The sequence below is a fragment of the Dromiciops gliroides genome, chromosome 2 (assembly GCF_019393635.1).
Source record: "Dromiciops gliroides isolate mDroGli1 chromosome 2, mDroGli1.pri, whole genome shotgun sequence".
In the NCBI taxonomy this organism is placed as follows: Eukaryota; Metazoa; Chordata; class Mammalia; order Microbiotheria; family Microbiotheriidae; genus Dromiciops; species Dromiciops gliroides.
The window spans coordinates 254,178,796-254,203,484 of NC_057862.1; the positions used below are offsets into that span (position 1 = coordinate 254,178,796).

Below are 24,689 nucleotides of genomic sequence, written 5' to 3' on the forward strand. Positions count from 1 at the left end.
TACATTATTACTACCAACAATATCAACCATCATTACCACTATCATATATTTATGTTTAAGAAATTACAAAATGCTTTCTCTGCAATATTTTGAGTCTCACACGAACCTTTTGTAAGCATTAGGAGCATTTGTATATCCTTTTTTTTTTTTTTTTGGTGAGGCAATTGGGGTTAAGTGACTTGCCTAGGGTCACACAGCTAGTTAGTGTCAAGTGTCTGAGGCCAGATTTGAACTCAGGTCCTCCTGAATCCAGAGCTGGTGCTCTATCTACTGTGCCACCCAGCTGCCCAGGGGAACATCTATTTTACAGAGGATGAAATTAAGTGTCAAAGAGGTTAAGTGACTTGACTAAAGCCATATAGGTGGCACAGAGGATATAGCACCAAGCTTGAAGTCAGAAAGACTTGAGTTGAGATCCAGCCTCAGACACTCACTAGCTGTGTGACTCTGGACAAGTCACTTAACCTCTGTTTGCTTCAGTTTCATCATCTGTAAAATGGGGATAATAATAGCACTTACCTCCTGGTGTTTGTTGTGAGGATTAAAAGAGATCATTGGGGCAGCTAGGTGGTGCAGTGGATAAAGCACCAGCCCTGGATTCAGGAGGACCTGAGTTCAAATCTGTCCTCAGACACTTGACACTTACTAGCTGTGTGACCCTGGGCAAGTCACTTAACCCTCATTGCCTTACCAAAAACAAAACAAAAACAAAAGAGATCATAATTGTAAAGTGCTTTGCAAAGAGCCTGGTACATAGTAAGTGTCATATATAAATATTAGCTGCTGTTAGTGGTGGTGGTGGTGGTGGTGGTGGTGGTAGTAGTAGTAGTAGTAGTAGTAGTAGTAGTCTTAGTAGTAGTAGTAATAGTCTCTGAGGCAGGATTTAAACACAGGTCTCTTCTATCAGTTTATCATGCTATACACCATGCCACACTGCTCTGAGACCTGGATTCAAGTTCTGCTCTACTGCTTAATAGATGTATAATATTAGATAAGTGGCTTCACATTAGTACCTTCACCTGTAGAATTAGAAAATTGGACTAGATGAGCTCTGTGCACATGCAGAAAGGAAGGACTATCACACCATCTCCAATTTGGGAAGGATTATTTAGTCCTATCTGTACCTGAACATGAATTCCATCTACAAACACCCAATACATGGTAATCCAACCAGTGCTTGAAGACTTGTAGTAAGAGGAAACCCTCCACCTCCTAATACAGCCTGTTCCTTAGAGGACAGTCCTAATTGTGAAGAAGCTCTTCCTGCTACAAAGCTAAATTTGCTTCTTTGTAACTTCTATGTCATGTGTCTTCTTTAGTGATCTAGGGCCAAATAGAACAGCTCAAACCTCTTTCATATAACAGCCCTTGGAATACTTGAAAACAGCTAGCGTGTCAACCACAAACATTCATTAAGTATCTACTACGTGCTAGGCACTGTGCTAAGCCTGTGGATACAAAAAAGGGCAAAAACCATTCTACCCTCAAGGAGATTACATTCTAATGGGGAAGATGACATGTAAAAAACTATGTACAAGAACGATACATACAGGATAAATTGGAGATAATCTTAGAGGGAAGACACTGGAATCAATGCTTCCCTTCTCCCCACCCCTTCTGGTCTTCTCTTCTCCAAGTTAAATATTAATAGTTTATTCAAGAGATATTCCTATGGCATGGTCCCTTGCCTTCAAGGGCCTTCCCTTCCAATTTTAATATCCTATGATTTCTTCAGTCACTGAAATCTAAAATGGCAGACCTTGGTTTTCCCTTTGATTTGTGCTTTGAGGTACTCAGATAAAAACCAAGTATGATTTTGTAAATATATCTTTGTGTCTGGCCTAATTCTCTCATTGGTTAAAAAAGATGCTGGTGAGGCCAAAGTTGAGAATTAGTCCTTATATGAACCAGTTACCTCTGCTTGGGCCTCAGAGTCAGGAGCAAGGGAGAGCAACTCTGTTCATAATCTTCATTTCTAAACTATGTCAACTTCAGAAAATAGGTGCAGGATACAGAATACAAAGAGTTGGCCTAGTTTAGAAAGGTAGACCATGAACTCGGAAAATTATCAACTCTACCAAAAAAAACTTCTCAAATTACATGCTTTATGACAATTGAGTAATAAAGACAGACTTTTATATAATTCCTAAAATCTATTTCAGTCCTTCAGAAGATATGTGATTTCACTGATAGGAGTACTACTACCAATGCAAATTTAAATTCCTCTGTGCTTCAGTAGATAGCTTCATGAGTTGCCATAGCCAAAATTATGTGGTGGCCAACTTTTTTTTGATGATGAGCCCCTCTGAATGCTATTAGGCTCATGCAAGAAGCTTTTCCAGTTTAATAGGGCCTATCAGAGATGGTTTTCCACTAGCTATCAACTACTGGAGGGGGATAACCCATGTCTTTAGAAAAGGAGAACAAGGAGCAGACAAAACAGACTGTACAATTCTAGTCTTTTTGTTTTTGTTGAGTCATGTTTCAGTTTTATCTGCCTCTTCATGACCCCATTTAGGGTTTTCTTGGCAAAGATACTGGGGTGGTTTGCCATTTCGTTCTCCATCTCATTTTACACATGAGGAAATGGGGAAGCAGAATTACATGACTTTCCCAGGGTTACACAGCTAGTAAGTGTCTGAGGCCACATTTGAACTCAGGTCTTCCTGATTCCAGCTCTGGCACTCTATCCACTGCACCACCTAGCTGCCCCTACTGGAGGGCTAATAGGTATGGGGTGGAAGGAATCATTTCTGTGGGATATTTTTGTCACTCATATCTTTTTTTTTTTTTTTGCAGGGCAATGAGGAGTAAGTGACTTGCTCAGGGTCACACAGCTAGTAAGTGTGAAGTGTCTGAGGCCAAATTTGAACTCAGGTCCTCCTGAATCCAGGGCCGGTGATCTATCCAGTGTGCCACCTAGCTGCCCCCACTCATATCTTCTTTTTTTTATTTTATTTTTTTTTAACAGGGCAATGAGGGTTAAGTGACTTGCCCAGGGTCACACAGCTGGTAAGTGTCAATTGTCTGAAGCTGGCTTTGAACTCAGGTCCTCCTGAATCCAGGACCAGTGCTTTATCCACTGTACCACCTAGCTGCCCCCTTGTTGCTCATATCTAAGCAACCACCCTTCCAGGGTTTGGAGGTGAGAGAGTCTTCAAAAAGGACACTTTATGAAGACCTTTCACTTGCTAGTGGTACAATAGACAGAGTGCTAGGCTTGGGGTTCAAATTTGACCTCATATAGTTACTAGTCATGTGGTTCTGGGCAAGTGACAACTGCTCTCTGACTCACTTTCCTCAACTGTAAAATAGAAGTAAGAATAGTATCCACCTCCCATGATTGTTGTGAGGATAAAATTAGGTAACATTGTCAAGGTTCTTTAGCACAGTGCCAGGCACTTAATAAAGGTTTGCTTCCTTCCTTCCACTTCATAATACCTGGTAAATGAAGGTATGGATGGTGGACTAGAAGAGGAATTTCTTTGTAAAATTTTATTTAGCAGCATAAAATTAAAATGGATAACCCTGGTCACACCCATGCCTGTGGTGCCTTTTCTTTCTGAACAAAATAATCTGCCCTCAGAATTTATTTCATCCCTGTAACATCATAACAGGATTTAGGGTTGGATGAGACTTTCAGGCCATCTGGTGCAACTGCCTCATTTGAGAGATGGAGAAAATGAGACCCCCAGGTCACAGAAATCGTAAGCAGAATTAAGATTAGTCCCTGATACAGGGAATTTTTAGAATGTCTCCACTATCTCAGTAGTTGCTTGGTGTGACTGGGGAAAGAGCTCTATTTTCTGTTGGTATTTATTTTTGCAGGGCAATGAGGGCTAAGTGACTTGCCCAAGGTCACACAGCTAGTAAGTGTCAAGTGTCTGAGGTCAGATTTGAACTCAGGTACTCCTGAATCTGGGGCCGGTGCTTTATTCACTGAATCACCTAGCTGCCCCTCTGTTGGTATTTCTATAACTTTTCTTTGCGGGGGGGGGGGGGGGGGGGGGGGGGGGGGGGGGAGGGGGGGGGAGCAGGCATTTTGAGATAAGAGGCGTTGAGAAGGTAGTGATAAGAGCAATGGATTTAGAGCCAGGATACAAATCCAGGTCTTTCCACCCCAAATGCCTTACCAAAGAAAAGCTATGGGCATACAGATCCAATTCAGGGCTCTTTGCTTAGTCACACTGGACAACTTCTGAGAAATTCTGAAGATTTCCCGAGTCAGACAACAAGATTCACTAGAAGATATCTAGGTTAAAGGATCACTAGACCTTCTTGAGATTATTATGCACAAGATCACAAGGCCCAGGGCAAGAGGGGGACTAAAAGATGAACATTACTTTGGATATTAAAGTTCCCCCTCATGCAACACCTGCCAAACTAACTTCTCCTTGACAACTTTTAATCATTTGGAAATTGTGCTTACTCCAACTTTTCACATTTATTTAACACTCTAAGGTTTACAAAAGGCTTTTCTGACAACAACCCTATGAGGCAAGTGAGGTTTTAAGTCATAAAATAACATGATCAGTTCTTGCACTGTTAGTATATGTCAGAGACAAGATTTGAATGTGCTTTGCTCCTAACTTCAACTCTTCCCATTACACCTTAATGACTCAAAGACAACTCTCCCACTTCATCTTTTAGGAGGAAAGCTGGCTTGAAATTATCCTCTAATAGTTCTCTAGTAGCTGAATTCTATGCAATGAGGGGCAGGTAGGTGGTACAGTGGATACAGTGCTGAGCCTGGAGTCAGGAAGACTCCTCTTCCAGAATTCAAATCCTGTCTCAGACACTTACTAGCTGTGTGACCCTGGGCAAGTCACTTAACCCTCCTTTGCCTCAGTTTCTTCATCTGCAAAATTATCTGGAGAAGGAAATGGCAATCCACTCCAGTTTCCTTGCCAAAAAAACCCCAAATGGGGTCACAAAGAGTCAGACAGGATTGAAACAACTGAATAACAACAAGCAACAAAACTTGGCATGGACATGGGGCTAGATATGGACATAGGACTCCCTTAAAGTCAATATTTGCCCTAACCCCCTAAGATACTGTGGTGTGTGAGAAAAGAATTGATATTTCTTCTACAGAATGTTAAATTGTTAATGATAATACAATTGCGCATATCTGGAAAGGATCAGGTCCAGTGTCTTAATTTTATTGTGAAGGCAATTAAAAGTCATGGAGATGAACTGAATTACTCAAGGTCACTTGACTACTAAGTAATTGAATGGGTCTCACATCTCCCAGTTCAGTGTTCATTGTTCCACAATGCTTTTGGAAACTCTTTTCATGGATTTATTTCAAAACCCTGCTGTATTTTATTATCTTGGGCACCTTATCACCTCATACTGTAACACAGTATTCAGAACATGTGTAACATAGGTCTGATTACTTCCTTTTCAGCAGATATGACACCCAAGTATTTCATTTTAAAGGGTTGCAAGGTTAGAATATTTTTACTCATTTCAAGGCTTTCAAAACCAACACATTTCTGGCAAACAAATGAGAAATATTGGGGTGATAATGTACAATGCCTCTAAAATGATCCTCTAATAAATTTTTAATATAAGGTTAAACACATAAAACAGTTGGGAAAAGGACCTTTGAAAGAGAAAATTAGTAGAATTTGTTCCATTTAATTCTCAACTATAGATTGATAATGAATAGTGAGGAAGAAATTAGGAAAGTATTAGGAGATCTGAACTTAACAGCAAGGAGAATATGCTTCGAATATTAAAACATTAGAACTCAGTGTGTCAATCAAACCAATGCTCTGATGGGAGTTCACTTCTCTACAGATGTGTCATATAAACATATGCTGAATAAGACCAGTCTCAAGGTGTAGGATGGTTGTTATCTGATAATGGCAACATCACCATGGAACAAAATAACAAGGACCAAATGCTGAAAGAAGCCTTTGTTTGAGAGTATACTATTTTGCACTTACAAATAAAACCTTTCTATAAATTCTTCCAGGCACTCGGGGTCTGCCATTAATCAAATTCCCCTTCTCTCCATTTTGGAATTGTTTTCTCTTTAGAACTCTGAGAATGCACATAAGGACCTTTTGCTCTTTCTTTGATATCTTTCCAGTCTAGACCTAGAAGTGGTATACTGATTAAAAGAATATGCACAGTTTGGGGCATATTGCTTTCCAGGTTGGTAGGACCAATTGACAGCTGCACCACTAACATGCCTGTTTTCCTGCAGCCCCTCCACCATTTGTCATTTTCCTCTTTTTGTCAACGTTGACAAAGTATGAGCAGAGTGAAATGAGCAAAACCAGGAGAGCAACTCATATTATAACAATAAAATGGTAAAAACAAACAATTCTGAAAGATTCAGAACTCCAATTAACACAGATTCCAACACAATGTATTAAAACAATTAATTAACACAATGATACCAATTGAACGCAAAATGAGACACATTTTTGGATGCGACCAATGTGGGAATATAGTTTTGCTTGACTAAGTTTATATATTACAAGGGCTTTATATTTCTTTTTTTTTTCCTCCCACAGTGGGGATGTGGGAGGAATTAAAAAATGTTTGATAATTGAAAAAAATTAGAGAATTCATAGAAGGACCTGACACCACGCAAAAAGTATAATGAGGACAAATGAAATAATTTACAAGAATATTCCCTGAGTGTCTTGGAGGAAAAATAGCACAAAACTACTCATGCAAATGAACACTCAGCATTTATTAGGTGGTCTCATATCACTCTGTAAATGTTCTGTTACCTAAATAGATTTGTAAGGAATGAGGGGAGAAAATAAGCATTTATAGTGACTACTATGTTCCAAAGACTGTACTAAGCATGTTTATAGCTATTTCATTAATCCTCATAACAACCCCGCAAGGTAGATGCTATTGTCACCCCCATTTACAGTTGAGGAAACTGAGGCAGAGTTTAAGTGACTTGCTCAGGATCACATAGCTAGTAGGTGTCTGAGGCTGGATTTGAACTTAGGTCTTCCTGACTCCAGACTCAAAGTTCTATCCACTTCTGTGCCAGCTGCTTAAACATAGCAGTAGTAATTCTGTTGCAAGACACAAGTTGATGATGGAATGGAGATTATTAAAACAAGCACTCTTTAGCAAACAGGTTTAAATCTTGCTTCTGCTATTTACTAGCTATGTAATCTTGGACAAGTTACTTGACTTCCCTGAAACCCACCTTCCTCTGATTTCAAAGAAGTGTGTTAAGTTAGATGACTTTTTGGATCCCTTACAACTCTAAATCGATAATTCCAAGTGATGTTTCCAAACAACCCAGGGTGTAATAAAAAGAGTTCTAGATGTAATTAAATGGGTAATGAGGAGCTCAGCTTTTACTGTAGACTTTCATAAATATACATGGCTCCACTTTCTCCTAACAGGACAAACTGCCTTGCCAGAAATGAGCCAAGAAGACTGGTCGGTCTGTCCACACTTGAGCAGATTCAGTCTTTCTTCTCCTCCCTCTGCAAGCATAAAGGAGAGGACATCCTAAATTGCTTTAAGTCTTAATCCCCTTGGGGGCAGCTGGGTGGCACAGTGGACAAAGCACTGGCTCTGGATTCAGGAGGACCTGAGTTCAAATCCAGCCTCAGACACTTAACACTTACTAGCTGTGTGACCCTGGGCAAGTCACTTAACCCTCATTGCTGAGAGAGAGAGAGAGAGAGAGAGAGAGAGAGAGAGAGAGAGAGAGAGAGAGAGAAATGGATTTTAGATACACAGAGCATTGACAAAAATGTACTTCCTGTATAACATGAAGTGGAATGGATGTACTAAATATGGATTTAGGCTTAAAAGGAACTTCATCAGAAAGATCATTGCCAAAAGCACACAAAGTATTGTCTGAATGCATACACAATTCTTACAGTCTTCAAAGGGAGCATCATTCTCCCTCTGGATACACAGAATCATAAATTTAGCACTGAAAAGAACCTTAGGGACTCAATTATGGTTCAATTATCTCCCCGGCCCCATTTTTCAATGGAGGACAGTTAGAAGACTTAGAAGTAAATGACTTGCCAGTCACATCAGTCATAAGTACCTGGGTGGGATTTGAACCTAGTATCCTTTTCCCTAGAACCCAATGTCTCTCAAGAGTATTTGAACATTCTGCATTTTCTAAATATTTTAGTGGTTTTTTGTTGGTGGTGTTTTTTTTTTTAAGTGAGGCAATTGGGGTTAAGTGACTTGCTCAGGGTCACACAGCTTATAAGTGTTAAGTGTCTGAGGTCAGATTTGAACTCAGGTACTCCTGACTCCAGGGCTGGTGCTCTATCCATTGTACCACCTAGCTGCCCCTTGTTGTTGTTTTTTTTTTGGTGAGGCAATTGGGGTTGACTTGCCCAGGGTCACATACCTAGTAAGTGTTAAGTGTCTGAGGCTGGATTTGAACTCAGGTCCTCCTGAATCCAGAGCTGGTGCTCTATCCACTGTGCCACCTAGCTGCCCCAATTTTTCTAAATATTTAGCAAAAGTAATTTGGATTTTGCCAGGCATTGTGGCATGTGCCTATAATCCAAGCTACAGGGAGGCTGAGGCTGGAGGATCTCTAGAGCTCTAGAGTTCTGAGCTTCATTGGACTATGTTTCATAAGGAGACCACACTAAATTTGGCTTTAATATGGAAGTCAAACAGGCCTCGGTGGGAAATATAATAGGTAACTCCTACAAATTCCAGTTTGGATGAGATAGGAAGATAGATTTAAAAAAAAAGTTATATGGATTTTAAAACAAGAAACATAGAACAGGAAGGGTCCTTAGTTATCATTTAGTCCTGCTTCCACATTATGCAGCTAGGTGGCACAGTAGACAGAGTGCTGACCTGGAGTCATTAAGACATCTCTCTGAGTTCAAATCTGGCCTCAGACACTTACTAGCTGTGTGACCCTGGGCAAGTCACTTAGCCCTGTTTACCTTGGTTTCCCCATTTGTAAAACGAGATGGAAATGGCAAACCACTGTAATACCTTTGCCAAAAAAAAAAAAAAAAAAAAAAAAACAAACCCAGTCATGAAGACTCAGAAATGACTGAACAGGGGCAGCTAGGTGGCACAGTGGATAGAGCACCGGCTCTGGAGTCAGGAGGACCTGAGTTCAAATCTAACCTCAGACACTTAACACTTACTAGCTGTGTGACCCTGGGCAAGTCACTTAACCCCAATTGCCTCACTAAAAAAAAAAAAAAAAGAAATGACTGAACAACAACCACATTATGCAGATGAGAAAAATGAGGCCCTGAAGGGTGAGCCAATTTATCCAGCATTACACAACTAAACAAATGGCAGAACTTAAACTTGAGTATTCTGACTCTAACTAAAATGCTTTCTCCATTATATGACACATAAATAAAAATGACTTTTTTAGGCTCTCTCCTACCCTGTCTTATTTTTTTTAAGTAATAAACATTTTTATTTGTAATTTTGGATTCCAATTTTTATCCCTCCTTACCTCCCTGCCCTCATCCCTCCCTGAGGCAGTAAGCAGATATAGGTCATACATATGTATTTATGTAAAATATTACCATATTAGTCATTTTGTATAAGAAAACTTAAATAAAAGAAAAAATGAAAGAAAGTGAAAAATAACATCTTGTGTTCCATTAATATCACCTAACTGTCATGATTACAACATGTTATGGTGGCTCCCTGTCCCAGGGGAAATACTTTTCACCTCCTTTACTCTGCTGAGGGAAAGCAGAGGCCACAGAGACTAATGTTATTGCAGTTTTGTCTAGAATTGGCCCTTCTCCTATCCCAGATTGTAACAGGACTAGTATCTACCAGTGTTTCCCCACAATAGGTTAGGTTCACGCTCCTCCTTCTTTCCTGAGACAAGGATCTTTAAGAAGAGATAAAGCAGTCTCAGGACTTCTGTTTCTTTGACTTGACTTCCTGGTCACCTATGAGCATCAACAGTCCTACCCACATGCAGTTAGTCCTTCTGACTTAGGGTCACTTAAACAGTCTTTAGAAATCCACTATCTTCTACCATATATATCCTGATAATCAGATGCATTTCCACAGAGATGAGGGGGTCAAAATATAATAAACTAAGTGCCACTGGATCTTTGTTGTGTACCATGAAATGGAGTTGCCTGAATATTCAATGTATAAGTCAAGTACTATTTGGGGAAAATGATCTAAACCTCTAAAGGTTTATTATTAATATGATTAACCACAACATAATAACAATTTCCCCAAAACAATGCCTGCAGCTAAGGCCTTTTCTACTACCTTTTCATTTCCACACCTGTCAAGCAGTCTATGGTAATTAAGCAGCAGGCAGAAAGAATAAACAGTGACCTATATGAAGCCTATAGGCTAAAAACAATTTCTAATAAAGAAAAAAAATTTGAATGGACCTAAACATTCGATCAACCATATATTTGACAAAATACAATTTATTTTTATGTTTAGTACCCTATTGGTCAAACTTTGGAAAACCTGGCCACTATATTACCATGTAATCTAATAACATGATTTTAAAAAAAAAAGATTCAGCTGTTTTTTGGAAACTTGTGACAATGTTCTCTAAGTCTAGAGTTCTTGACCCAGTGAAGGAGCTTATGACATTAGCATCATCTAATTGCACTTTCAGGTGTGAGATTTTAATTGCAGGGCTAGTAGCTAGGTTTCCATTCACTAAGTGTTATAGATGGATCTAAGTCAGAAGAGATAATTTATATTTTTCTCACCTGTCCAGAACAAGGTCTGGTGCAAAGATGAGTTTGCCAGGATGATCAATTGATCGCCACATCAGTCCCACCATTAACACTTCCATCCAGCAGCTCTCTAAAAGCCTCACTTGGTCGTACAGGCTGAGCTCCACAAAGCCTGGCAGAAACAAAAGGATAAATGTCAGACATGTCCACACACTGTAAGAGCTAAGAAAACACTTCACAGGTGATACAGAAAAGCAATCGATGTTTATGAAATGAGGAGCAAAATCCTGGCTAAAGAAGAACAATGTGAGTCAAACACACATCGGCAACTCACATTTTCCTCCCCCTGGCATGTGAAATTGACTTTGTTTAGAATTAGAATGGACTCCCACCTGGACTTTTGCCTCTTGAGCTTCTGCCAAAGGAAACTGAGGGAGAGCAGGGGCAAGAAACTGCAACTCATCTTCATTAGCTTTACCTTTGTTTGCTTTGAACTGCTGAGAATTTCAAATCAATAACATTCAGTGAATACACAGCATAAACAGATCACTCTAGGAGGTGCTATGGGAATAGAGATGGGGGCAGGGGATGAAAGAGAGAATAAGCATTTATATAGCACCTAATAGGTGCCAGGCACAATGCTAAGCACTTTACAAATTTTACTTTATGCATGGAGATATAACTAAGAATACTTTTGATGGGGGCAAGAGAGGTGGTAGTGGGAGCAGAGAAGGAAGGGACAGATAGAGTTGTGACCAGGGTCAAAAATTTGGCAAGTGGCAAAAATGGGATCTGAACACAAGTTCCTGATCTCAAAAAGAAAGACTGAGAAAGGAAAGAAAAGTCCAGATGGGAGTCCATTTTGTCATATGGCAGAAGGATTTAACTTGTTCTGCTTAGCCCCAGAGAACGAAAGTAGGAGCAACATGCAAAAAGGTTGGTTTAGACTTGAAAAGAAAAAAACAAAAACTTCCTAACAATTCAAATGCTACCAAAGAGTGAAGGGCTGTCTCTAGAGGTATCAAGCTCTTTGTCCCTGCACGTCTTCAAGCAAAGGCTAGATCACACTTTGTTAGGCATGCCCACTTCCCAACTCAAAGATTCTCAAGTAACCTCCAAACCACAATGAAGTATCAGAAGATGACTTTACAGGAGAACTTGGACAGGGCATTTTGGAGGATGGGGAATGGGGGGAGCTGGACATGGATTTCAGTTGGAGGAAGTAGCATGTGTAGCAGAGGGGTGAATAACGCATGATAAGCTAGAGGGTAGAATTAGCTACAAAACAAGGTCTATGCATGGTGAGGGTTAATAATAAGAAATTATTTCAGCAAGATGGCAGCCAATGGATGGATCCAATTTTTACTGGAGCATAAATTCTACCCTGGGCCCTACATCTCACCAAAGTAATCTCCTAGACAGGAGGTTTACAGGGAGATCAAAGGGATAAACCTAGCAGTCTAGCTAGCACATTAAGTTTGCAAAGCCCTTATATATACTACTTACATAAAGTACTTTGCAAACTTTGCTAACAGTTATATGTGTTGTTTTTATAATAATATTAATAATAATAATAACAATAATTGTCATCTGATCCTCACAACAACCCTGTGAGGTAGGTACTATTATTCTTTTACAGATGAGGAAACTGAGGCTAAAAGGTTGCCCATGGTTCCACAGCTATTAAATATTTGAAGCAGAATTTGAACCCAGATCTCCACTTAAAGTCCAGTGCTCTATCACAAGCACAGATTGGGAGAGAGGGCAAGGAGGAAACCTAGGATGAACTAGACATGAAGGGTAGGGATGCAGTCACCCAAGGAGAGGGAAGGCAGCTAGGGGTGGCACAGTGGCTAGACAGCTAGGCCTGGAGTCAGGAAAAAACTGAGTTCAAATCTGACCTCAAACAGTTACTAGCTCTGTGACCATTTAATCTGTTTGCCTCTGTTTCTTCATCTATAAAAAAATGAAGATAATAAAGCACCTACCTCTCGGTGTTGTGAGAATCAAATAAGATAATTATAAAATGCTTAGCATGGTGTCTAGCACATAGTAAGCACTATATAAATGTTAGCGATTTATCGTTATTGTTGTTATTATTGTTTTTATTTGTTATTATTATTGGGGCAGTGGCAGCATAAGGCACCGGAAGGCAAGGCTCAGGGACTGGCCTGTAGGAATGGCCAGGAATTCTCCTCCCAAGGATGATACCTTCCTTCTCCTGCTACCACATATGAACCCCTGTGATAAAACCATGCTAACTCTATGTTAGTTATGTCTCAAACCACACCTTGTGTCAGTCACATTACCACTTAGTACCAGCACAATTCTCTGATATGCAAGGATGGGTTGGTACTTAAACCCATCATGCAACAGTTAAGAGTGATTGATGTCTTTGGCTTTTTAGAAATCTTGCACCAACAAAGACAAGTGTTTTTGAAACATGGTTAATGTAGGAAATTTTCCATTCCTAATTAATTTTGACTATGCATATTTATTACCAAGAGGTCTGTTTTTCCTTTTTTTCCTCAATAGGAAGTGGGAGGTGGAGGAGAAGATGAGAAAATGGTTTTTTGTTCATTGAAAAAAATTACATTAATATTTGTAGAGGTCTTATAACAGCACGGTTATGTATAGTTGAGCCCCTGTCTTCTTAAAGAGATTACTTTTACAGACTTGCTAAAGTACCTGAAGGTTCCATCATTAAAGTCCTTTTTAGGCTGGATTTTGTTGTTTTTGTTGTTGCTCAGTCATTTTCAGTTGTGTCTTGACCCCATTTGGGGTTTTCTTGACAAAGATACTGGAGTGGTTTGACATTTCCTTCTCCAACTAATTTTATAGATGAATAAACTAAGACAAATAGAAGTTAAGTGACTTGCCCAGGGTCACATAGCTAGTAAGTGTCTGAGGCCAGCTTTGAACGCAAGAAGATGAGTCTTTCTTACTCTGGGCCCAGCACTCTACCAATTCAGCCACCTAGCTGCCATTTGGACTGAATTGTATTACCTAAATCACAGGGTTGCTGTGAAGGAAGTTCTTAACACTCTAGTGTTACTTATACATGTGAATTAATGTATTACATCATAATAATTTGCAATATGTTTTTAATGTGATCCCAAGCATGGGAGATATGGTAAGCAAACAGATGGAGAAGAGTCAGGGCAAGAAGAGAATAAGAGACAATGAGAGATCCAATTTAGCTATTTAAAAGTACCTGAAGGGGCAGCTAGGTGGCACAGTGAATAGAGCACCAGCCCTGGAGTCAGGAGTACCTGAGTTCAAATCTGGCCTCAGACACTTAACACTTATTACCTGTGTGACCCTGGACAAGTCACTTAACCACAATTGCCTCACTGAAAAAAAAAAAGTACCTGAAGAGAGCAGTGTGAGATAAGGTTAGATTGAAACAAAGATTTTAGATGCCTAACATGCTGGGGAAAGGAATGTAAACACTATTTGGAAGGATGAGAAACCACTGAGACAAGAAAATGACATGGTCAGACCTGCATATTGGAAAAATAACTGACACTTAACAACTCTAATCAATGCTATGAACAAACAAGATTCCAGAGGGCTGATAATGAAGCATGTTATCTACCTCCTGACAGAGATATGATGGACTCAGGATATTTTTGGATATGGCCAGTGGGGGAATTTTTGGTTTGTTTAACTATGGATATTTATTAGGGGGGGAGGTGTTTTTCTTTTTTCTAATGGAGGAGAAGAGTGGGAGAGAAAGGAGGCAAAATTAAATTAAATTACACTGAGAGATTTTTTAAAAAGTATTACTCATGGGGCAGCTAGGTGGCTCAGTGGATAGAGCACTGGTCCTGGATTCAGGAGGACCTGAATTCAAATACCGCCTCAGACACTTAACACTTTCTAGCTGTGTGACCCCGGGCAAGTCACATAACCCCAATTGCCTCACCAAAAAAAAAAAAAGTATTACTCATGTAAGAGGAAGTTAGATGGCCCAGTGAATAGAGTGCTGGGCCTGGAGTCAGGAAGACCTGAGTTCAAACCCAGCCTTAGATGCTTACTAGCTGTGTAACCCTGGACAAGTCAATTAACCTCTTTTTGCTTTAATCCATTGGAAAAGGAAATGACAAATCACTCCAGTATCTTTGCCAAGAAAACTCTATAATGGGATCACAAAGTGTTGGACACAACTAAACAACAACAGTTACTCAACTAATCACATTACATGCAGGATGGAATAGAGAAAGAAAAGATCAGAGGAAAGAAACTAGTAATGGCACTATTACAATAATCCAGGCAAGGGGTTATGAGAGGGCCTAGAAATTCATGTACTTCTAATTTGGATATATTATTTACTAGGAGGCCAAGAGAGGGATGATCTAGCCATACAGCAGATTTCAAAAAGTTTTGGGGAAAGGATAGGTCAAATCATATTGTCTAAAATACTACAGTGAAAGTCAGACTAGGAAGAAGAAGGTTGTCTTTTAACAAAATTCAGATGACACAAATAACAAGGATGCTGATGAGGAAGAACAGGAAAGAGTGATGATTATGATGTTGGTCACAGCTAATAATAGCTAGAATTTATATAGTGCTTTAAGGTTTGCAAAGAGCTTTATTTATGTTAACTTATTTGATCCTCAGGATATATATGAATACAGAAGAAATTCAATCAACCCACTTGGATTTTAAAAAGATCCCGCAAATTTGGAGAGTTAACTGAGGATAAGAGATTGTATTGTTAAGAATGAGGTCAGGAATACCTAGAAATCAGAAGGAATTAAGATTTAAGGGGGTGGCTAGGTGGCACACTGGATAAAGCACCGGCCCTGGATTCAGGAGTTCCTGAGTTCAAATCCGGCCTCAGACACTTGATACTTACTGGCTCTGTGACCCTGGGCAAGTCACTTAACCCCCATTGCCCCGCAAAAAAAAAAAAAAAAAAAAGACTTAAGATGAACACTAAGTACAAGATAAAGAACTTTTTTTTTGTTTTGTTTGTTTTGTTTTGTTTTGTTTTTCAGGCAATGGGGGTTAAGTGACTTGCCCAGGGTCACACAGCTAGTAAGTGTCAAGTGTCTGAGGCCGGATTTGAACTCAGGTACTCCTGAATTCAGGGCGGGTGCTTTAACCACTGTGCCATCTAGCTGCCCCCAAGAACTTTTTTTTTAAACCTATGTTAGGGGCAAGAAATTTTTTAAAATAATAAGAGGGAGGGAAAAGAAAGGAATAATCATTTATATAGCACCTACTACATGCTAAGTGGGCAGCTAGATGGCATGGTGGATAGAGTACTGGGCCTGGAACCAGGTAGACTCAGCTTCCTACTTTTAAATCTGGCCTCAGACCAGATTTAGCTCTGTGACCCTGGGCCACTTAACCTTGTTTGCCTCAGTTTCCTCATCTATAAAACGAGTTGGAGGAGAAAATGGCAAACCACTCCCATATCCTTGCCAAGATAACCCCAAATGCACTCCCAAAGAGTCAGAAAGGACTGAAATAATTGAACACAAAAAGCACTTAAGTGCTTACTATGTGCCAGACTTTGTTAAATGCTTGGTAAACAAGATGAGTAAAAAGCAGGCCCTATCTTCAAGGAGCTCACATTCTAAAGGAGGAAACAACGTATGAGTAACTAGGTACATAAAAGATATAAAGTGTAAAATAATCTTAAAAGACAACACCCTAGGAGCTACTAGTAGTTGGCAGAGGTAGTAAAGGTCTCCAGTGTAAGGCAGGATTTTAGTTGAGACTTGAAGAAATGCAGGGAAACTGAAAAGCAGAGGTAAGGAGTAAAAGAATGCTACTCATAAGGAATTGCCATTTCCAAGGTTTGAAGACAGATGGAAGACGGAGTGTCATATGTGAGGAATGGTAAGTAGACCAATCTGTCTCATAGAAGCGTGGAGAAAAGTAAAGTGTAAAAAGCTTTGAACGGTAGGAAAAGGCCAGGTTGACAAACTGAGGACTTTATATTTGATCCTGGAAGTAATAGGAAGACACAGGACTTTACTGAGTAGAGGGTGACATGGTTACATTTATAGTTTAGGAAAATTACCTTTACAGCTAAGACAGTATGGATTGTAGTAAGGACACACTTGAACCGGCTTCACCAAATAGGAATCTATTGCAATAACCAAGGCAAGAGGCGATAGAGAGTAACGGCCATGTGAGTACAGAGTAGGGGACTTACAGGACCCATGAAGGTTAAAAAAAAAAAAAGATAAGATTTAGCATCAGATTGATTGAGAGTGAGGAATTGAGGATGACACCAAAGTTGCAAGCCTGTGCAAGTGGGAGGAAGTTTGTACCTTCAACAGTAATATAGATGTTCAGAAGAAGAAAGGGTATTAGGGGAAAAGATGATGAGCTCTGTTTTGGATATGTTGGGTTGGAGTTGCTTACAATATATCCCCTTTGAGATTTCCAAAAAGCAGTTCATGGTGTGGGACTGGAACTCAAGAGAGAGATTAGGGATGAAGACATATCATCACCTCTATCATACGTGTGTGTGTGTGTGTGTGTGTACACACAGATTAATGTGTATCCTAAATGTGTGTATTATACATAATAATGTTAATATATAATATATATCTCATATATATGAATCTATGGGGGTGTGGGTATAGGCAACAATAGATAAGGAGAGATTGATGCATCCAGAAAAGATGGGAGAGGATGGTATAAGATGGAAGAATTGGCCTTAGCAAAGAGAAGGGCCCCCTCTTTATCTAAAATAAGAGTCAAGGAGAAGACAGTATAAGAAGATGTCAAAGTGATTTGAAGAGGAGGGGAAAAGAGGGAGGTCTTCATAAATGGTCCTTCTTTTTTTCAGTGAAATAGAACATGAGGGCTTCAGTAGAGAGGGTAGGGAGAGGGTAAGAGATTTGATGAGAGAAAAGGTTTGGAACAATTAATATGCACAGTGAGACACTGAATCAATTAGGAAGGAGTAGAATGATCGCCTTGCTGCAGGAAGGTCCCAGTTGTGGCTGGACAGTATCACATTGTGGTGGACCCAATCAGCAGGTTCTGTGATTTCTTCCATCTTCTAAGCAGTATTAATAGGAATGAAGGAGGAAGATGACAGATATAATCTAGGGTTGTGATTTGGTGAGGCATAATTGACTGTAGAACAAAGGGATGAGGGATTTGAGAGTAGTAGATAGTGTAGATTTGAATTGGTTTACCAAAGAAAGGTGAATAAAGTGTCACCGGGGCATTGCAGGATGGGCTGGGGAAAACAGAAGAATGGAGGGAATGGACGTCATAGTGAGGATAAAGAACAGGGGAATAGATTGTAAGGCCCTGAGAAAGATGAAATAATAAAGATTATGACAAGATAAAGACATCTTGGTAATCATGAATAAAGTGGAACACTTGTGGGTCAGGGTATGACTATCTGTATGTAGCTGAGATAGAGTGGAGAGTAGGTCATGGAAATTGAGAGGATTGAGAAATTGGACAATTAGAGTATTTCAGGAAACATTACTATGTATGTTGGAGTCCCCTAACATGAGGAAGGGATTTTTGGTAGAGAGAAAAATTATAAGTCAGGCACTAAATTCACTAAGGAAATGAGGGAAAGAGTCTGGGTATCCAGACAATTTCTACCACCTACCAGGAAAGTGATTTTTGCCAACTCAAAGGAGGTGAAAGGTTGATGAGTGATGATGGTAGATGTAAAATCTGGAAATGCCAATAGGGATCAAGGATTATTTTCACTTCCATATCATGACCAATGAGTTGGGAGTATGACAGAAATTGCAGCCAATACTGGAAAGGGTGGTAAGAGAAGCATTGTTATCAGGAGGGAGCTGGGTCTCAGTAAATGCTAGAAGGTGGAAGGAACGAGAAAGAAGGTTTAAGCTAAAAGAAAGGCTGTTGATTACGAAGCAGACATTGTTGAGGCCTCACTGAAAAGGATGGCCAGATTTGGAGAAGGACATGGGGGAGAGCAATGAAGGAGAGGGAGATGTTGGATTGAGTTAAATAGGAGTAAATGAGGAGACAGTTGGGGATAAGGAACTGAGCTTACATGCCAGGAGTTCAGAGAGTGGGAGAATGCTAACCATTAAGGAGTGAATGCAGGCAGAGTTATCAATGACTGGAGAGAGGTCCCCTGCAGGAGGGATGTGATTAGAATGCCCAAAGTCCTCCCTTGAGATCCAGCTTTGTGATAAATGGTGATACTGTGTCCTGTGAGGTTCCAGAGGTCTGCCTCACAGCAGTCAAGGAAAAGAGGAGGTATGGAAACCTTATCAGGAGGTCCCATCCCCCTAGGTAGAAGGTAGCAAAGACATCGTTCTAGGGTAGATAATACTGGAGAAAGCCCTAAAAACCATGGAAGCCAAGAGGTGAGCAGCATTTTTTACAAATGCCATCTCATTTGATCCTCACAACAACCCTGAGAGATAGGTACAGTTTATTATCCCCATTTTACAATTAAGGAAACTGAGGCAACCAGAAGTGATTTGCCCAGAGTCAGAACCAAAAGAAGAATCTGGAACTAGGGCTAGTGTCTAAGCCCAGACATGACTAGAAGGGGCTGGGACAATAGAAGCCACAAAGCAAGTGTTAGAGTCTTACCCCTAGGTAGACCAGAAAGTAAGAGAAGTTTCTGGGGCACAACTGACTACAGAAGCCTTGAAGCTAGGGTCTTAGCCATAGGTAGACCAGGAAGTAGAAGTTCCTGGAGCAGGACTGACTATGGAAGCCTGTAAAAAGATGAGGAGCCTGGAGAAATGAAGAGATTGAAAATGAATGAGAAAAAAAGAAATTAATGTAGAACCAAAGTCATAGAGGAAATGGGAAATAAGGAATCCAGGGCATGACAAAAAGATTAACTTAGGTAAAGAGAAGGGCTGTGATATTGAAGATGAGAGAGGGAAAGACAATTTCTACCACCTACCAGGAAAGTGATTTTTTTTTTCAACAAAGTGATTTTTGCCAAATCACTCAACCTCTAAACCTCATCCACAAAGCAGGGATAAGAACACCTGTCTAAACAATCTCACAGGATTATTACAATCCAGTGAGTTGACTCCTATGAGAGCCAAAAAAACCATAGAAGTATGTTGCTATTATTAATGGTCAAAATATACACCCAGAGAAAGGAACAGTTTTGACAAAAGGTTTGATTTCACACCAATAAAATATGTTATCTATTTTACCCCCATCACCTTCATTCCCCCCTCCCCCAACTTTGAATAAAAAGAAAAAAACATTTTTTTTTAAATTAAGGCTTCCTCCATGACCACATTGACTACAAGAACTGATCAGACCCCAGTAATAATAGTCCAACAATGGGAGAAAAAGATAAAAGCCCATTCCATCTGTTTGGATTCAAGGAAAGACACGCAAGAATGACTCAAAAATGAATAAGTAGTTTGAAATGGACAAAAATAACAGTTTAAAGAAAAAATTCCCAGAGGGAGCCTGTGGAAACCTTGGCGTTTTCCTTTATACCCCTGACAATGCTGTGCAGAGGAAGAAAACGGAAAGAAACCATTTCTTTTCACCTCTAGTTAAAGTAGCCCAATGAGTACTTGCAGGAGAACACAGGTTCCCTTTTCCTATTGTAGGAGGCATTTTCACAAATTGGAATAAGCTTATAGCTGCTGCTCCTTATACTACTGTTAAAGATTAATCTGTCAGCTCTTAAGACTTTCCTATAAGGGGAACTGTTTTATGAATTCTGTTCTGCTTTTAAATGAAATCTCTTCCCATTCCTGCCCCAAACTTAACATTTTCCTTATGTTTTCTTCTGGATTTGCCTTAAGATATTGATCATTCCCTGTCTGGAATTCTCTTTTTGTTTAAACAAGAATACAAAAAATTGTAATTTAACTAAACTCCAATGAGTCTATAACTTGGTTAAAGTGCATACGTTGGCACAGATCACAATTCATCCATGCTTGCTCATTCTATACAATTTTGGGCTGTGTCTTTCTATAAATTCTCCATTTGGAGGGTCAACCCAATATGTTTGGAGGTATTTACTTCCTCTACGACATGGGTCTAGGGCTTCCTAACTTCCCTACTCCTATTGATACCACTATACTTCCAGTCCTTTATTAGTCCTACTCCCTCACCCCTGGTATTCAATTAGTTGTAAAGTCTTGTTAGTTTTATCATAATAGTATGTCCTAAATCCACTCACTTGGTTGCCACCCCAGTTCAGGTCCTTATCCCCTCTTCCCTTGACTATGGAAGTAGCCTCCCAATTGATCCCCCTATAGCCAGTTGTCTCCCTTCTCCAATCCACCCTTTACAAAATTTTAAAAGTGATATTTTTAAAGCACTTCCCTGCTCTATTGGCTTCCTTCTGCCTCCAAAACCAGTCAACTAGCATTAATTAAGCTCCTACTATGTACAGACATTGTGTTAAGTACAAATTCTTTTCTGTTAAACATTTAACCCTCTTCACAATCTGACTAGATCACATTTCCAGGTTCACTGAACTTTACTCTCCTTTAAACAAACAACATTCTAATCTGTACTATTTGCCATTTCCCCCATAAAACACCTTCTCTCTCATCTTTAATTCTTTGTATTACTTCTGTCCCATTCCAGGAATGCATTCCCTCCATCTTTTAGAATCCTTGGTTTTGTCCAAACTCAGCTCAAAGGGCATAGCCTATAAGATACTTATCTTGATTTTTCACCCCCAAGTTGCTATGGTCCTCCCTACCCCACCAAGGTAGTTTTGGTTTTTACCTTGTACATAATCTGTATTTACTAATTTATGTATATGTTGTTTCTCCCAATAGAATATAAGCTTCTTGAGGCCTCAAGCATTGATATTACTGGTGCCTAGCACAGTACATGGCACAGGGGGCATTCGATAAATGTATGTTGGTTGATTGCCACTAGAGCACTGAGGTTACCCATCTTTTATCCCTCTCTCTTATTAAATGCCTGCCCACCTCCTTTTCCAATCAGACATGTCCTTGACAATGTCCTTTATACCACTTCTCACATACACACAAGACACAGTTGTTAATTGACTGTACCCACTATGCACCTTTCTATTGTCTTTTTGGTCAGCCACAATTATAATCCTCGTGAGAATTACATGATTAACAGTCACATAGCATCACCAGGAAGAATGCTGGCTTTAAAGAGATACCCTTTTATAGCAGCAAGCAACTTAGGATCATTAAAAGCACTGTGAAATTTCCTAGATGTGACCAAATGCAATCTTCTCTTCCTGTTCAGTTATGGTACAGCTTACCATCCACAGGTACTGCCTGACCAAGATGTGCTAACCTAATAAATGAATGAAATTGAGAATCTATGCTTTCTTTTTAAATGCCTGTTGCAAACTCACACAGAACACATTGCCTCTTTTTATATGAGTTTATTCCAACCTTCTTAAAAGATTTAATTATTTACTCTAGGTTCAGGAAATATTTATCTGTATTTTTAGGTGAAGAAAAGTTAAGCACTTAGGTTAAAAAAAAAAATCAACCAAACAAAAGAAAGAAGAGCTATAACTAGAAAGCAATTCACATTTTAAAAAAAAGGTCAAAGGTGTTTTTATGATTCAATATGAGTCAGTAGCATGATGTGCCAGCAATAAAAATAGTCATGACCAAGCATCATGAAGCATAAAAAGGTATAGATGGGGTTCATATTAAAAAGGTAGAGCAATTACACCCATACCAAAAAAGATTACGAATTGGTCAATGTATACATTCTTAACCATGATAAGAAATTGCTGGCTTCATTAAAATCAGAAACTAGAACCAGTACACATAACTAAATTGGTTTTCCAATTAGATATTCATCATGACCAAAACACATTAACAATTATATGGACCTCTAAAGTTTTCAAAGTGTTTTGCATATATGACTTCCCATAAGGTCCCAAATAGCCCTGTGAGGTAGGTACTATTGGTATTATCTCTACCTTATAAATGCAGAAAACTCAAGTGACTTGAACTGATAACTCAGCAGATAGGGTTCCCAATCAAGAATTGAACCCAAATATTCTTGACTCATTGTCTAGTACTCAATTTGGAAGATAATATAATTTAAAATTTAACACAATACTAATAATTACCAAAACTTACTCATGTAAGCATTAGCATCAGGCAATAACAAAGCTTTTGAATACCTGGGAAGAACATTCCTTTGGAAATGATTAGGAACCAAACAAAATTTGGGGAAAAGATGTTCCAAGTAATGAATTGGGAGAGAGTAGACAGACCACTGGATTGAAGTCTGAAGACCTGGGTTTGTGTGCTGTGCTTCCTTTGTGTGTGTCCTTGGACAAGTCTAGATCTCAGTTTCCTCATTTGTTATATGAAAGCATCAGACTAAATAACCTCTATGTTTTCTTTTTTTTTTTTTTAATTTTTTTGGTGAGGCAATTGGGGTTAAGTGACTTGCCCAGAGTCACAGAGCTAGTAAGTGTTAAGTGTCCGAATATTGATTTGAACTCAGGTCCTCCTGACTCCAGGGCCAGTGCTCTATCCACTACGCCACCTAGCTGCCCCTCTATGTTTGCTTTTGACTTGAAAGCTATGATTTCTATTAATAATCTGTATAAAGAGATCAAAATGTGTGTGCATGCATGTGCACTCATGTGTTCGCGCACACACATAGATTCTTAGACTCTCCTGTCAAATTGGCAAAGTAGCAATTGCTAAACAATTTACAGATTATTCTACAATTGGTTCATTGAGCATACTTACAGATATTCTACTAACCAACAAAAGAATAGTCTTTCAAAATTAGGTACCCATTTCTAGAAGTATGTCATTTAACCAAAATGACAATGATCATCTTTCAAGGGCTCTTGTGTGATTTATTTTTTTAATATATGCATAGGAGACACTTGTTATAAGAAAATCAACATAGATGCATTTTGCTCCATCAAATCAAATGTCTAATTATAGTCAATAGATAGTAATTACAGTTGTATCTTATATTCTCTTCATCTTTCAGTCAATTGTGTGGCTAATTATGTGGTCTTCTGTGTATTTTTTAAAACTTGCATATTCTCTTCTCATACCTTTAGCAAGGATGTCCCCAATGAGTGTGCAAATTTTTCTCATTAAGATTTTACAGAAATAGTGGCAGCTAGATGGCTCAGTGTATAAAGCACCGGCCCTGGATTCAGGAGGACCTGAGTTCAAATCCGGCTTCAGAAACTTGACAGTTACTGTGTGACCCTGGGCAAGTCACTTAACCCCCATTGCCAAGAAAGAAAAGAAAAGAAAAGAGAGAGAGAGAGAGAGAGAGAGAGAGAGAGAGAGAGAGAGAGAGAGAGAGAGAGAGAGAGAGAGAGAAAGAAAGAAAGAAAGAAAGAAAGAAAGAAAGAAAGAAAGAAAGAAAGAAAGAAAGAAAGAAAGAGAAAAGAAAGGAAAAGAAAAGAAAAGATTTTACAGAAATGGAAAAGGAGATTTATGGGGTGAGTAGCTGATATTTTCTTGGATTGCATTTTTTCTATAGCATAGACTTTTGGTATATAATTAGTCAATACTGTTTTTGTCCTAGTCCTTTGTATTCTTTGGTGTCCCTTTCTACTTCCTTATAAAGCACATGGGAGAATGTGTTACAGAAACACTGAAGTTTCTTTTTCATTTTTCTTCTGTTTGTTGTTCTTTCAGTTGCAACCCCTGCCCCCATACCAGTTAAGCTAATTTTTCCTTAAAAGGTATTGAGGCTTCTAAAAAAAAAAAAAAGGTATTGAGAAAATCCTAGAGACTTGGTTGGTTCAGGGAACTAAAGGCTCAGGTTATTGATAGCACTTTCTAGTTATATCTGAGAACAAAATAGTCACAAGGCACTCCAGGAGCTCACTGATGTTCAAAAGCAAGGGAGCTTCCCTCAGATGAATCAACTTGAGGTGTTGTCAATGTCTATCCTTGTTGAATATTCTCCTGCCCTAGTTAAGTAAAAGGGTAGCTAGGTAGCCCAGCAGATAGATATCAGGCCTGAAGTCACAAAGATCTGAATTCAAATCCAGTCTCAGATATTTACTAGCTGTGTGACCCTGTGCAAGTCATTTAGCCCTGTTTGCCTCAATTT

General features: G+C 39.3%; 1 protein-coding gene across 1 annotated transcript in view; it reads right to left on the minus strand.

The window, feature by feature from the left end:
- ESR2 (estrogen receptor 2) overlaps positions 1-24,689 on the minus strand; it is a 64,579-nt gene that overhangs the window by 12,032 nt on the left and 27,858 nt on the right. The window contains exon 5 of the mRNA XM_043988145.1: positions 10,704-10,842. Within this exon, the coding sequence (XP_043844080.1) occupies positions 10,704-10,842 (139 nt within the window). The remainder of the gene's footprint in view (positions 1-10,703; positions 10,843-24,689) is intronic.